The sequence below is a fragment of the Pleurodeles waltl genome, chromosome 1_1 (genome assembly GCF_031143425.1).
Source record: "Pleurodeles waltl isolate 20211129_DDA chromosome 1_1, aPleWal1.hap1.20221129, whole genome shotgun sequence".
NCBI classification, from domain to species: Eukaryota; Metazoa; Chordata; class Amphibia; order Caudata; family Salamandridae; genus Pleurodeles; species Pleurodeles waltl.
Genome location: NC_090436.1, coordinates 548,490,853 through 548,506,915, shown reverse-complemented (window position 1 = coordinate 548,506,915; position 16,063 = coordinate 548,490,853). Strand labels below are relative to the sequence as shown.

Here is a 16,063-nt window from a genome sequence, read left to right as displayed (position 1 = left end):
TCGCCTCCACCTGTAACTCCGGCTTCGCCAACTTACACCCCGTCACATTCGCCAGCTCACACCGCCATGAGCCACGACGACCAAGATCAGGATGCGTGGGACTTGTACGACGCACCAGTGTCTGATAACAGCCCAGACACATACCCAACTAGGCCATCACCACCGGAAGACAGCACAGCCTACTCGCAAGTGGTGGCTAGAGCAGCTCTATTCCATAATGTGGAACTACACTCGGAACAAGTAGAGGATGATTTTTTATTTAACACCCTCTCCTCAACCCACAGCTCCTACCAAAGCCTGCCGATGCTCCCAGGCATGCTACGCCATGCAAAGGACATTTTCAAGGAGCCAGTTAAAAGTAGGGCAGTGACGCCTAGGGTGGACAAAAAGTATAAGGCGCCTCCTACGGACCCTGTCTTCATCACCTCTCAGCTGCCACCAGACTCTGTGGTGGTAGGGGCTGCCAGGAAACGGGCAAACTCACACACTTCTGGGGATGCACCTCCCCCAGATAAAGAAAGTAGGAAGTTCGATGCAGCCGGGAAGAGGGTTGCTGTCCAAGCAGCAAACCAGTGGCGCATCGCAAATTCACAAGCGCTGCTAGCGCGATACGACAGAGCCCACTGGGATGAGATGCAGCATCTCATTGAACATCTCCCAAAAGATCTGCAAAAAAGAGCAAAACAGGTTGTTGAGGAGGGTCAAAACATTTCCAACAATCAAATACGCTCCTCCATGGATGCAGCAGACACGGCCGCAAGAACCATTAATACGTCGGTTACCATCCGTAGGCACGCATGGCTCAGAACGTCTGGATTCAAGCCAGAAATTCAACAGGCAGTGCTTAACATGCCAGTAAACGAGAAACTTCTGTTCGGTCCGGAGGTCGACACAGCTATAGAAAAGCTCAAGAAGGACACTGACACTGCCAAGGCCATGGGCGCACTCTACTCCCCGCAGAGCAGAGGATCTTATAACACCTTCCGCAAAACACCTTTTAGAGGAGGGTTTCGGGGTCAGGCCACACAAGCTAGCACCTCACAGTCCGCACCGCCCACCTACCAGGGACAGTACAGGGGAGGTTTTCGGGGCCAGTATAGAGGGGGGCAATTCCCTAGGAATAGGGGAAGATTTCAAAGCCCCAAAACCACTACCAACAAGCAGTGACTCACATGTCACACACCCCTCCCACACAACACCAGTGGGGGGGAGGATACGTCAATATTACGAAGCATGGGACAAAATAACTACAGACACATGGGTCCTAGCAATTATCCAGCATGGTTATTGCATAGAATTCCTGCAATTCCCTCCAGACATACCACCAAAATCACAAAATTTAACAAAATACCATTCACAGCTTCTAGAGATAGAAGTTCAAGCACTACTGCAAAAAAATGCAATAGAATTAGTACCAAGCACACAAATAAACACAGGAGTTTATTCACTGTACTTCTTGATACCAAAAAAGGACGAAACACTGAGACCAATTCTAGACCTCAGAGTAGTAAACACATTCATCAAATCAGACCACTTTCACATGGTCACACTACAAGAAGTGTTACCATTGCTCAAAAAACACGACTACATGACAACCCTAGACCTCAAGGACGCATATTTCCATATACCAATACATCAATCACACAGGAAATATCTAAGGTTTGTATTCAAAGGAATACATTACCAATTCAAAGTATTGCCTTTTGGTTTAACAACCGCTCCAAGAGTATTCACAAAATGCCTAGCAGTAGTCGCTGCACACATCAGAAGGCAGCAAATACATGTGTTCCCGTATCTAGACGACTGGCTAATCAAAACCAGTTCGCTCACACAATGCTCAAACCACACAAATCAAGTCATACAAACCCTCTACAAACTAGGGTTCACCGTCAACTTTGCAAAATCAAACATTCTGCCAAGCAAAGTACAGCAATATCTAGGAGCCATAATAGACACGACAAAAGGAGTAGCAACGCCAACTCCACAAAGGATCCACAATTTCAACAGGGTCATTCAACACATGTCTCCAAACAAAACAATACAAGCAAGAACAATACTACAGCTCCTAGGCATGATGTCCTCATGCATAGCCATTGTCCCAAACGCAAGACTGCACATGAGGCCCTTACAACAGTGCCTAGCCTCACAGTGGTCTCAAGCACAGGGTCACCTTCTAGATCTGGTGTTGCTAGACCGCCAAACTTACCTCTCGCTTCTATGGTGGAACAGTATAAATTTAAACATAGGGCGGCCTTTCCAAGACCCAGTGCCACAGTACGTAATAACAACAGATGCTTCCATGACAGGGTGGGGAGCACATCTCAATCAACACAACATAAGAGGACAATGGAACATACATCAAACAAAACTGCATATAAATCATCTAGAATTATTAGCAGTTTTTCAAGCACTAAAAGCTTTCCAACCAATCATAACCCACAAATACATCCTTGTCAAAACAGACAACATGACAACGATGTATTATCTAAACAAACAAGGAGGAACACATTCAACGCAGTTAAGCTTGTTAGCTCAAAAAATATGGAAGTGGGCAATCCACCATCAGATTGGTCTAATAGCACAGTTTATTCCGGGGATCCAGAATCAGCTGGCAGACAATCTCTCTCGAGATCAACAGCAAGTCCACGAATGGGAAATCCACCCACAGATTCTGTACACCTACTTCACACTCTGGGGAACACCACAAATAGACTTATTTGCAACAAAAGAGAACGCAAAATGCCAAAACTTCGCGTCCAGATACCCACACAAGCAATCCCAAGGCAATGCCCTATGGATGAACTGGTCAGGAATATTTGCTTACGCTTTTCCTCCTCTCCCTCTCCTTCCTTACCTAGTAAACAAATTGAGTCAAAACAAACTCAAACTCATTTTAATAGCACCAACTTGGGCAAGACAACCCTGGTACACAACACTGCTAGATCTGTCTGTAGTACCACACATCAAACTGCCCAACAAACCAGATCTGTTAACGCAACACAACCAACAGATCAGACACCCGGACCCAGCATCGCTGAATCTAGCAATCTGGCTCCTGAAATCCTAGAATTCGGACACTTACAACTTAGCCAAGAGTGTATGGAAGTCATAAAGCAGGCCAGAAGGCCATCCACTAGACACTGCTACGCAAGTAAGTGGAAAAGATTTGTTTGGTACTGCCATCATAATCAGATACAACCGCTAGATGCAACTCCAAAACATATAGTAAATTACTTGCTCCATTTACAAAAAGCAAAGCTAGCCTTCTCTTCTATTAAAATACACCTTGCAGCAATATCTGCATACCTGCAAACTACCTATTCAACTTCCTTGTATAGGATACCAGTTATCAAAGCATTTATAGAAGGGCTTAAAAGAATTATACCACCAAGAACACCACCTGTTCCTTCATGGAACCTAAACGTGGTTCTAACAAGACTCATGGGCCCACCTTTCGAACCCATGCACTCTTGCGGAATACAATTCCTAACCTGGAAAGTTGCCTTTCTCATCGCCATTACATCTCTAAGAAGAGTAAGTGAAATTCAAGCGTTCACAACACAAGAGCCTTTTATACAAATACATAAAAATAAGGTCGTCCTACGACCTAATCCAAAATTTTTACCAAAAGTTATTTCACCATTCCATCTAAATCAAACGGTAGAACTACCAGTATTTTTCCCACAGCCAGATTCTGTGGCTGAAAGAGCACTACATACATTAGATGTCAAAAGAGCATTAATGTACTACATTGACAGAACAAAGAACATCAGAAAAACTAAACAGCTATTTATTGCATTCCAAAAACCTCATGCAGGTAACCCAATATCAAAACAAGGTATAGCCAGATGGATAGTTAAATGCATCCAAATCTGCTACCTTAAAGCAAAAAGACAACTGCCCATTACTCCCAGGGCACATTCAACAAGGAAAAAAGGTGCTTCAATGGCCTTTTTAGGAAACATCCCAATGCAGGAAATATGTAAGGCAGCCACTTGGTCTACGCCTCACACATTCACCAAACACTACTGTATAGATGTGCTATCCGCACAACAAGCTACAGTAGGTCAAGCTGTATTAAGAACTCTATTTCAGACAACTTCTACTCCTACAGGCTAAACCACCGCTTATGGGGAACTAACTGCTTACTAGTCTATGCATACCATGTGTATCTACAGCGACAGATGCCATCGAACTGAAAATGTCACTTACCCAGTGTACATCTGTTCGTGGCATCAGTCGCTGAGATTCACATGGACCCACCCACCTCCCCGGAAGCCTGTAGCAGTTCAGAAGTTACCTTCAATTTTGTACATTTGTATATATTACTTAATCCTTTAATAGGTACATACTTACATTTTTCATTGCGCGGGCACTATTACTATAGTACAACTCCTACCTCACCCTCTGCGGGGAAAACAATCGAAGATGGAGTCGACGCCCATGCGCAATGAGCACAGAAGGTGGAGTCACTCGGTCCCGTGACTCGAAAACACTTCTTCGAAGAAAAACAACTTGTAACACTCCGACCCAACACCAGATGGCGAGCTCATGCATACCATGTGAATCTCAGCGACTGATGCCACGAACAGATGTACACTGGGTAAGTGACATTTTCATTTCCTAGTTTATTATAGAACCACAAGATTCAAGATTTGAAGTAAATGCGTAAGATGCAAGGTGCTCCACACAGGTAAGTAAGGAACTTTGAATTAGAGCAGTAACATACACAGTTTTAGTTAAAACTGCATTAAGCTATTTTAAAAGTGGACACAGTGCAAAAATGAACAGTTCTTGGGGGAGGGAAGTACTGGTTAGATTTTCAGGTAAGTAAAGCAGTTACAAGTTCAAGTTCCTGGGCATAGGCAGCCCACCGTTGGGGGTTCAAGGCAACTCCAAAGTTACTGCACCAGCAACACAGGGCCTGTCAGCTGCAGAGGTCAAAGAGGGGCCCAAAACACTTAGGCGCCTTTGGAGAACAGGGGTGCTCCGGTTCCAGTCTGCCAACATGTAAGTACCTGCATCTTTGGAGGGCAGACCAAGGGGGGTTTCGTAGAGCATTGGGGGGGGACATAAGTAGGCACACAAAACACACCCTCAGCGGCACAGGGGCGGCCAGGTGCAGTGTACAAAGCAGGTGTCAGGTTTTGTATAGGAATCAATGGAGGGACCCGGGGGTCACTCTAGCAGTGCAGGCAGGGCACAGGGGGGCTTCTCAGGCCAGGCTCCGACTGGGCTAGGCAGAGGGTCGCCTGGGGGTCACTCCTGCACTGGAGTTCCTTCTGGTCCTGGGGGCTGTGGGTGCAGTGCTTGGTCCAGGCGTCAGGTTCCTTTGTTCAGGCAGTCGCGGTCAGGGGGAGCTTCTGGATTCTCTCTGCATGCGTTGCTGTGGGGGCCCAGGGGGGTCGGCTCGGGTTACTTACAAGGTCGCAGTCGTCTGGGAGTCCTCCCTGTAGTGTTGGTTCTCTGGAGCTCGAGCAGGGGGCATCGGGTGCAGAGGGTGAATTCTCACGCTTCCTGCGGGAAGAGTAAGTTCTTTAAAAGTTGCAAGAAAGTTGCAAAGTTCTTGCTGTTTTTTAACAGAGCCGCTATTCACGGGTGTTTCTTGGTCCTTTGGTTCAGGGCAGTCCTCTGAGACTTCAGAGGTTGCTGGTCCCCATCCGATGCGTCGCTGTGCAGGTTCTTTGAGTCTGGAGACAGGCCGGTAGAGCTGGGGCCAAGTCAGTTGCCGTCTCTTGCGTCTCTGCAGGGCTTTCAGGTCAGCAGTCCTTCTTATTTCAGGTTGCAGGAATCTGATTTTCTGGGTTCTGGGGTGCCCCTAAATACTGAATTTATGGGTGTGTTTAGGTCAGGAGGGCAGTAGCCAGTGGCTACTGTCCTGGAGGGTGGCTACACCCTCTTTATGGGGCGCATACCTAATACTATTGGGGGAATCCTCCACTCACAAGATGAGGATTTCTAAAGGCATGGGTCACCTCAGCTCAGGACACCTTAGGGGCTGTCCTAACTGGTGGGTAACTCCTCCTTGTTTTTCTCATTATCTCCTCCAGCCTTGGAGGGCTCCAGTGGGAGCAGTGGCCAGAGGGTCGGGCATCTCCACTAGCTGGGATGCCCTGGGGTGCTGTAAGAAAAGGCATGAGCCTTTGAGGCTCACCACCAGGTGTTACAGTTCCTGCAGGGGGAGGTGAGAAGCACCTCCACCCAGTACAGGCTTTGTTCCTGGCCACAGAGTGACAAAGGCACTCTCCCCATGTGGCCAGCAATTCGTCTGGTTGTGGCAGGGTGGCAGAAACTGGTCAGCCTAGGACTAGGAGTCGGACTGGTATTCAGCGGACATCTCTAAGATGCCCTGTGGGTGCATTTTACAATAAATCCCACACTGGCATCAGTGTGCATTTATTGTGCTGGGAATTTTGATACCAAACTTCACAGATTTCAGTGTAGCCATTATGGAACTGTGGAGTTCGTATTTGACAAACTCCCAGACCATATACTCTTTATGGCTACCCTGCACTTACAATGCCTAAGGTTTTGCTTAGACACTGTAGGGGCATAGTGCTCATGCACATATGCCCTCACCTGTGGTATAGTTCACCCTGCCTTAGAGCTGTAAGGCCTGCTGGAGGGGTGATTTACTTATGCCACAGTCAGTGTGAGGAGGGCATGGCACTCTGAGGGGAGTGCCATGTCGACTTAGTCATTTTCTCCCCACCAGCACACACAAGCTGTGAGGCAGTGTGCATGTGCAGAGTGAGGGGTCACCAGGGTGGCATAATACATGCTGCAGCCCTTAAAGACCTTCCCTGGCACAGGGCCCTTGGTACCAGGGGTACCATTTACAAGGGACATATCTGGGTGCCAGGGCTGTGCCAATTGTGGGAACAAAGGTACCGTTTAGGGAAAGAACACTGGTTCTGGGGCCTGGTTAGCAGGGTTCCAGAAACACTTTAAATCATCACTGGCATCAGCAAAAAGTCAGGGGGTAACCATGCCAAGGAGGCATTTCCATACAAGTAGTACACACAGTTTTGGTTAAAATGACAATAAGCTATTTTAAAAGTGGACACAGTGCAAAAATCAACAGTTCCTGGGGGAGGTAAGTTTGGTTAATTTTCTCAGGTAAGTAAAGCACTTACACAGTCAGTCTGCTGGGCATAGGCAGCTCACTGTTGTGGGTTCAAGGCAACCCCAAAGCCACGCACCAGCAACACAGGGACAGTCTGGTGCAGATGTCAAAGGAGGGCCCAAAACACATAGTCTATGAAGAACAGGGGTGCTCTGGTTCCAGTCTGCTAGCTGGTAAGTACCTGCGTCCTCGGGAGCAGACCATGGGGTTTTGTAGAGCACTGGGGGGGGAAGGGGGGAGACACGACACAGACATACAAAACACACCCTCAGCGGCACTGGGGCGGCTGGGTGCAGTGTGCAAAGTAGGCATCGGGTTTGCTGTAGAAAGCAATGGAGGGACCCTGGGGTCACTGGCAATGCAGGCAGGGCACAGGGGGGCTGATCGGGCCAGCCACCGTCTGGGCTAGGATGAGGGCCTCCTGCTGGTCACTCCTGCACTGGGAGGTGGTTCCTCTCAGTCCTGGGGGTTGCGGGTGCAGTGCTTGGTCCAGGCGTCGGATTCCTTTGTTACCAGTCAGTCGCGGTCAGGTGGAACCTCTGGATCCTCTATGCAGGTGTCGACGTGGGCGGTGCAGGTAGGTTGACTCAGGGTGTCCACGTCATTGGAGTCGCCTGGGAGTCCCCTCTGTGGTGTTGGTTGTCCTGGACTCGAGCCAGGGGCGTCGGGTGCAGTGTGTGAACACTCACGCTTCTTGCGGGAAGTGAGAGTCTCTTTAAAAGTTGTTTAAAAGTTGCAAACTTGTTGCAGTTTCTGAACAGTGCTGCTGTTCTCTGGAGGTTCTTGGTCCTTTAGTTCCAGGGCAGTCCTCTGAGTCCTCAGAGGTCGCTGGTCCCGCTGGATGCGTCACTGTGCAGGTTATTTGAGTCTGGAGAGAGGCTGGTAGGGCTGAGGCCAAGTCAGTTGTCGTCTCCGTTGCCTCTGCTGGGCTTTCAGGTCAGCAGTCCTTCTTCTTTCTTCAGGTTGCAGGAGTAGACAATGGCTATTGTCCTTGAGGGTGGCTACACCCTCTTTGTGCCTCCTCCCAGAGGGGAGGGGGGCACATCCCTATTTCTATTGGGGGAACCCTCCAAAACCAAGCTGGGGGATTTCTAAAGGCAGGGATCACCTCAGATCAGGGCACCTTAGGAGCAGTCCTGACTGGTAGGTGACTCCTCCTTGTTTTTCTCATTATCTCCTCCGGCCTTGCTGCCAAAAGTGGTGGCAGTGGCCGGAGGGCCGGGCATCTCCACTAGCTGGAATGCCCAGGGGTGCTGTAACGAAAGGCATGAGCCTTTGAGGCTCACTGCCAGGTGTTACAGTTCCTGTAGGGGGAAGGGAGAAGCACCGACAGCCAGTACAGGCTTTGTTCCTGGCCACAGAGTGACAAAGGTACTCACCCCATGTGGCCAGAAACTCATCTGGGTGTAGCAGGCTGGCAGAAACTGGTCAGCCTAGCACTAGGAGTCGGACTGGTTTTCAGGGGGCATCTCTAAGATTCCCTCTGGGTGTATTTTACAATAAATCCCACACTGCCATCAGTGTGCATTTATTGTGCTGAGATGTTTGATACCAAACTTCTAAGATTTCAGTGTAGCCATTATGGAACTGTTGAGTTCGTATTTGACAGACTCCCAGACCATATACTCTTTATGGCTACCCTGCACTTACAATGTCTAAGGTTTTGCTTAGACTCTGTAGGGGCATAGTGTTCATACAACTATGCTCTCACCTGTGGTATTGTGCACCCTGCATTAGGGCTGTAAGGCTTGCTAGAGGGGTGACCTATCTATGCCACAGGCAGTGAGAGGTGGGCATGGCCCCCTGAGGGGAGTGTAATGTCGACTTAGTCATTTTCTCCCCACCAGCACACACAAGCTGTGAGGCAGTGTGCATGTGCTGAGTGAGGGGTCCCCAGGGGGTTAGCAGGGTCCCAGCACACTTTCGATCATAACTGGCATCCACAAAAGGCAAAAAGCCAGGGGGTAACTATACCAAGGAAGGCATTTCCTTACATAAGTGTTTTGGCAATCTTACTAAGATAAACAGTCTACTAGAAGAAGTATTTATCTGTTTAACTTCTTAAGAACTCTTAGTCTCTGTAGCACAGTAATTTCAGCATAACCTATATTTGTGGCACAGGGTGGCTCTCATATAAAAGATGGAAGCAGAAGGGTTAACTTCCTTTGATGTACTGTTTGTGTGTTTTTGTTTGTATGCATGCTCTCCTCTAATGTCGTTTGCGGTCTGTTCCTGGAAGTATCACGGTTTCCACATTCCGCTTTAGCCTGGGTAAGTTTCTAGGTTAAGTAGTCTCCCAGAAAATTTACCCTTTATCAGAAAAATAGTGTTGAGTATTCATCTGGGCAACAAATTGCCAATGGTAAATTACTTTTTCATTTTCAGTCATGGACAGCTATACCTCTTAATATGTCTTCATAATTATTGTAACATGCTGATCATTTTGTTCCAAAGCAGATGTTGAAAGGTTGAAAGAAAATACAAACCATGATGACAGCAGCAGAGACAGTTATTCATCTGACAGACATTTATCACAGTATGATAACCACAAAGACCGACATCAAGGTGATGCTTACAACAAATGTGACTCAAGGAAAAGACCATATTCCTCCTTCAGCAATGGCAAAGATCACAGGGATTGGGATAGGGATCATCACTTTAAACAGGAAAACAGGTAAATTGTGTGATTGTTTTTAATCTAGCATCTGACACCTTAAACACTGTCAACCTATTACAAGGGATCCTAGTTAGAATATTTAACTGGAAACTGCATCTGTAGACCTTTGATTTGTGACGTCAGAGCTTTACTGAATCCATTAGTTCTATCCCAATTCCCTTGATCCATGTTATTTACTTCTTCATTTCATTTTAACAATTTAGGTTGTCTGGCTCTTTGTGATAGAGCATGTTCTTATATAGGATCAGCCACAAAATGTGCTTTACTTTTTGCACTTGCAATAGGTTTTTTCCATTTGTCGTGTAGTATATATATTCATATGCTTCTGGTTGTTGACCTGAAGTGTAGGAAGTTGACTCTGTATATACTATCTCAAAGTGAGAGATAGTGTGCCCAGAGTCCAAGGGTTCCCCTTGGGGGTAGGATAGTGGCAATATTAGATAATTCTAATGCTCTATTTTGTGGTAGTGTGGTTGAGCAGTAGGCTTATCAGAGGGTAGTGTTAAGCATTTGTTGTACACACACACAGGCAATAAATGAGGAACACACAGTCAAAGACTTAACTCCAGGCCAATAGTTTTTATATAGAAAAATATATTTTCTTAATTTATTTTAGAACCACAAGTTCAAGATTTGAAGTAAATACATGAAATGCAAGGTACTCCACACAGGTAAGTTAGGAACTTTGAATTAGAGCAATAACATATATAGTTTTTGTTAAAATGGCAATAAGCTATTTTAAAAGTAGACAGTGCAAAAATCAACAGTTCCTGGGGGAGGTAAGTATTGGTTAGATTGTGAGGTCTCAGTTCCTGGGCATAGGCAGCCCACCGTTGGGGGTTCAAGGCAATCCCAAAGTTACCACACCAGCGGCTCAGGGCCAGTCAGGTGCAGAGGTCAAAGAGGTGCCCAACACATAGGCGCCTATGGAGAACAGGGGTGCTCCGGTTCCAGTCTTCCACCCGCGTCCTTGGGAGGCAGACCGGGGGGTTTTGTAGAGCACTGGGGAGGACACAAGTAGGCACACAAAACACACCCTCAGCGGCACAGGGGCAGCCGGGTGCAGTGTGCAAAGCATTTGTCTGGTTTTGTATAGGAAACAATGGAGGGACCCGGGGGTCACTCTAGCGGTGCAGGCAGGGCCCACGGGGGCTTCTCGGGCCAGCCGCCATCTGGGCTAGGCAGAGGGTCGCCTGGGGGTCACTCCTGCACTGAGGTTCGGTTCCTTCTGATCCTGGGGGCTGCGGGTGCAGTGCTTGGTCCAGGCGTCGGGTCCATTGTTACAAGCATTCGCGGTCAGGGGGAGCCTCTGGATTCTCTCTGCAGGTGTCGCTGTCAGGGTCCGGGGGGGGTCGTCCCTGGCTACTCACGGGGTCGCAGTCACCTGGGACTCCTCCTGGTGGTGTTGGTTCTCTGGATCTCGAGCCGGGGGTGTCGGGTGCAGAGTGTGAAGTCTCACGCTTTCGGTTGTAGAAAAGTTGCAAGTTTGTTGCTGGTTGTTGAGCAAAGCTGCTTCTCACAGGAGTTTCTTGGTCCTGGGAGTCAGGGCAGTCCTCTGAGGCTTCAGAGGTCTCTGGTCCCTGTTGCATGCTTCGCTGGTTGCAGGTTTTCGAGTCAGGAGACAGGCCGGTAGGGCTGGGGCCAAAGCACTTGTCGTCGTCCGTCGTCTCTGCTGGCTTGTAGGTCAGCAGTCCTTCTTTTTAGTTCAGGTTGTAGGAATCTAATTTCCTAGGTTCTGGAGTGCCCCTACATAGTAAATGTAGGGGTGTGTTTAGGTCAGGGTGGCAGTAGCCAATTGCTACTGTCCTTGAGGATGGCTACACCCTCTTTGTGCCTCCTCCCTGAGGGGTGGGGGGCACATCCTATTGGGGAAATTCCTCCAAAACCAAGATGGGGGATTTCTGAAGGCAAGGGTCGCCGCAGCTCAGGGCACCTTAGGGGCTGTCCTGACTGGTGGGTGACTCCTCCTTTTTATTCTCATTATCTCCTCTGGACTTGCCACCAAAAGTGGGGGCTGTGTCCAGAGGGGTGGGCATCTCCACTAGCTGGGATGCCCTGGGGTGCTGTAGCAAAAGGAATGAGCCTTTGAGGCTCACCACCAGGTGTTACAGTTCCTTCAGGGGGAGGTGAGAAGCACCTGCAGCCAGTACAGGCTTTGTTTCTGTCCTCAGAGAGCACAAAGGCTCTCACCCCATGGGGTCAGAAACTCATCTCGGTGGCAGGCTGGCACAGACCAGTCAGTCCTGGACTAAAGGATTGACTAAAAATACAGGGAGCATCTCTAAGATGCCTTCTATGTGCACTTTCTAATAAATCCAGCAGTGGCATCAGTGTGGGTTTATTATTCTGAGAAGTTTGATACCAAACTTCCCAGAATTCAGTGTAGCCATTATGGAGCTGTGGAGTTCGTTTTGCCAAACGCCCAGACCATATACTTAATATGGCCACACTGTACTTACAATGTCTAAGAATGGGCTTTGACACTGTAGGGGCATATTGTTCATGCAGCTGTGCCCTCACCTGTGGTATAGTGCACCCTTCCTTAGGGCTTTAAGGCCTGCTAGAGGGGTGACTTACCTATGACACAGGCAGTATCTTGGGTGCATGGCATCCTGAGGAGGATGCCATGTCGACTTTGCCTTTTTCTCCCTACCAATGCACACAATCTGCAATGGCAGTGTGCATGTGTTAGGTGAGGGGTCCCTTGGGGTGGCACAACACGTGCTGCAGCCCTTAGGGACCTTCCCTGGTCACAGGGCCCTTTGTACCACTGGTTGCTTTTACCAGGGACTGATCTGTGTGCCAATTGTGGAAACAGTGGTACGTTTTAGTGAAAGAACACTGGTGCTGAGGCCTGGTTAGCAGGGCTCCAGAACACTTCTTAGTCAAGTCAGCATGAATAGCAGGCAAAAGGTGGGGGGGTAACTGCAACAGGGAGCCATTTTCCTACATGAAAGTATTGGGAGTTTGAGAGGTAGTCACATTTCTTCACTCTCTTTAATCGCCATGCAATTCCTTCTATCCATGCAGTTCTACAATTGATGCGTTTAAGATACTTTTACCTAAGGTCATGAACTAGGTATTATGGTAGACGTTGGTGATGGCCATTTTGCACTGATTATACCAGGGCAGCTGCAGCCTTTTGTTGTTGTTCTGCTGTGCAGATAATCTCTCCACTGCTCAGAACACAAGCCACCATAAATGAGAATAGTTGGGACTAGAGAGAAACTGCAGGATTAAGTTTTATGATAGACTACTAACTACAGATTCCTCACCTTTCAAATATCCCCAGGTGTCACACTGGATCCTGAAACCTTTACATAGCAAATTCCTCCAGCACTGACAGGTGGTGTCCAACAGCATCATATTGTGTTGTGCTGCTCTGTCATGCAGCTATGACATCATAAGTAGAACAAATAAGCCTCCTACAAGTCCAACATCAGTTTCTTTCTGTTCTTTTTCTGTGCCAACAGACGTGAAGCCTTAAGGAATCAGTAATAGATGGAGTGCAACATTTTAATTGCGACATCTTATTACTTATGTCCATTCTGCAGAATGAGGAGGTGGGAGCGTAGGTGAGGAATCTGCGGTTAGATGGAGTCTCTACCAGAAAAGACTTTACCAAAGGTAAGTAACTTGTTCTTCTGATAGAGACTTCTAACCACAGATTAATTGCCTTCTCAAAAGGTACAAAAGCAGTACCTTCTAGCTGGAGAGTCTGTGGAATGGCTCAGCTGAGGAAATCATGCAAGACTGAACAGGCAAAATGATGGTTCTGCCAAAACTAGCTGTCCAGATAGTAATGCCTTGTTAACTTGTGGAGCCTGGCAGATATCCAAGACAGGCACACCATGAGCTACTGCTATGGTAGTGCCATTTTCCCAGGTAGAATGAGTATATTTACAATCCTTCTAGAGAAAACCTGTTGGCTCAAAGAAGGTTGGATAGTGCCCCACCCATGATACCCAGGAGACTGGAGTACCTACACCAGGGTCCCAGGGGTGAAGTGGAGTCATTGGAGTCAATGGAATCCTCGGTTGTCCAGCTGCTGTCGCGACCAGTTGACCAGGCCGGTGGAACGCAAAGGTGGATTCCGGACGTGAAGAACCTGAAAAAAAGTGGACAGTGTTCAGACCACTCAGAGATGTCCAGACGGTGCAGATAGGCAATGACCACCCTCTTGGAGGTGAAGTTCTTGCAGGACGGTAAAGGATGAAGTCCAGCTGTGGAGTCCAGGGGATTCAGGAGAGCCTTGGAGTCGCCCACGAGCTGTCCCATGAAGGTCGCTGGATTGTTGGAGGGTCAGTGGTCAGCAGGGCCACCAACAAACCTTGGCAAATGCAAATAGTTGTTGCAAGGAACTTTGTAGGTTTTTGAGGACCAGCAAAGTCCTAGTGACCTGACCCTTGGAAGAGAGTCAGGGCAGGTGTTCAGGAGGGAGGAAAGCCAGCAGGAGTCGGAGGAGCCCCCACGAGTGACCCACTGGCAGCAGGCACAGGAAGTTGCATGGAGGCCTAAGCAGCACAACAAAACAGAAGTCCCACTTCGCAAGAGTGGCAGAGTGGAAGCTAATCTTAGAGTTGCAGAGTGCTGGAGGCCTGAAAATCTCCTGGAGGAAGAGTCAACAAGCCTTAGCAAGAGCAACAGTTGCAGTGCCCAGTAGTTCCGTTCCAGTGGCTGCAGCAAGGGCCCACCGTGTCCCAAGTTGGTCAGAAGACAAGAGGGACCCAGAGAGCAGACACTGCACTGCGTGTGTGACAGCAGGATCTGCCAGCCGGTCGTTGTAGTCTTAAAGTGCCTGCGGATGGCGGGGAGTGACTCCTTCACTCCAACAGAGGTTCATTCTTGCTTCTTGGATGCAAACCGAGTCCTTGTGACACTGGAGCGTGCACAGCCTTGGATGTTTTAGCATTATTGCAGGATCCAGAGAAACAATGTTGCAGTGGCCTTCCCAACAGAAGAAGATGTGTTTCGGTTTCAAAGGAAACCAGCGGCGGTTCTAGAGGCCAGGAGCAGAAGATGTCTTGCAGAGAGCTCCTTGGACAATCTTGCTCAACGAATCTGAGGATACACCCGCAAGGGAGCCCTTAAGTAACCCTAAAAGGGGGTTGGTCACTCTCAGGAGTGACCTACCTATCAGAGGTGGGTGAGGGACGTCATCTTCCTGGCCTAACTAGTCAGGTGCTAACAGGGTCCTCTGCCCATCTTATTTTCAAGATGGCAGAATCAAGTGGCCACCTGGCAGAGCTCTGTTCACCACCCTAGAGAAGGAGCTGGGCAGGGGGGTGGTCACTCCGCTGTCCTTTGTGTAGTTTCATGTCTGAACTGGTGCAACCCATGGAAGGATGGCATGAACCGAGCCCTTCAAAGCAGTCTGGTGGTGCTCAGAGGCCACTCCAAACCCCCCCCCACATCCATCCCCCCAGCCCTTAGACACCTAATACACAGGGGGAGGAAATCCTTAGATCTGATAGAAATTTCTAGTTGCAGATTCCTTACCTTAGAATTTTCCCCCTGGCGTCAGACTGGATCCGGACATTTTTTCTTCAAGCAATACCCTTGAACGTCAGTAGGTGGCGTCGTTCGACTCTGCAGGCGTCGTAGTCACCGTGATGACGTCCGAAGTAGTATATAGACGCTGCCTCAGCGCAGTGACGTCAGTTCTTTTCTTTCTGCGCCACGCCCTGATCTGGAGAGAGCTACAGTGATCTCTTTTTTTCACTGATTTCGATCCTCTTGTCGAATTTTTTGTGATTTTTTTTTTTGGTGCGTGGAGGATGTCCCCTAAGACCAGTTTCAAACCGTGCGAGGACTGTCACTGCATGATGTCTGTGACTGATCCGCATCGGGTCTGTTTGTGGTGCCTGGAGTGCGACCACGACCGAAGTTGTTCTCCAAGTGTCGGGCCATGCATCCAAAGGCCTTGAGGGAGCGGTCCCTCAAGCTTATGTCAACCCCGCGCTCAACTCTGTGTAGGTCCTGGTCTCGCTTGAGGGGAAGGTCTCAAGATCACTCGCGGACCCGCCACCATTCTTCTTCCTCGAAGTCTTCGTGACAAGGTAAGAAGAAGTCAGAGATCCCCTCACCCTTTGACTTCACCCTGTCGCTCGGCCGATGCGACGAGGAGGAGCGTCGACGCTCAAGGCCTCTGTCTTCAGAGCCTGCTTCTGGGTCCGCTCCACGGTTCCCCGAGTTTCCGGGAGCTGGAGTGACCCCTGCCCAATTGAAAGAGGTTTATGAGGCCATGTGCCTCATTTTTA

At 48.6% G+C, this 16,063-nt stretch overlaps 1 protein-coding gene across 3 annotated transcripts in view; it reads left to right on the top strand.

The window, feature by feature from the left end:
• CHD1 (chromodomain helicase DNA binding protein 1) overlaps positions 1-16,063 on the top strand; it is a 1,172,453-nt gene that overhangs the window by 1,110,847 nt on the left and 45,543 nt on the right. For 2 of the 3 annotated variants that reach the window (XM_069225994.1, XM_069225977.1), the window contains exon 36: positions 9,581-9,800. In XM_069225994.1, coding sequence (XP_069082095.1) covers positions 9,581-9,800 — 220 coding nt within the window. The remainder of the gene's footprint in view (positions 1-9,580; positions 9,801-16,063) is intronic. The other variant, XM_069225985.1, reaches the window with a different exon arrangement.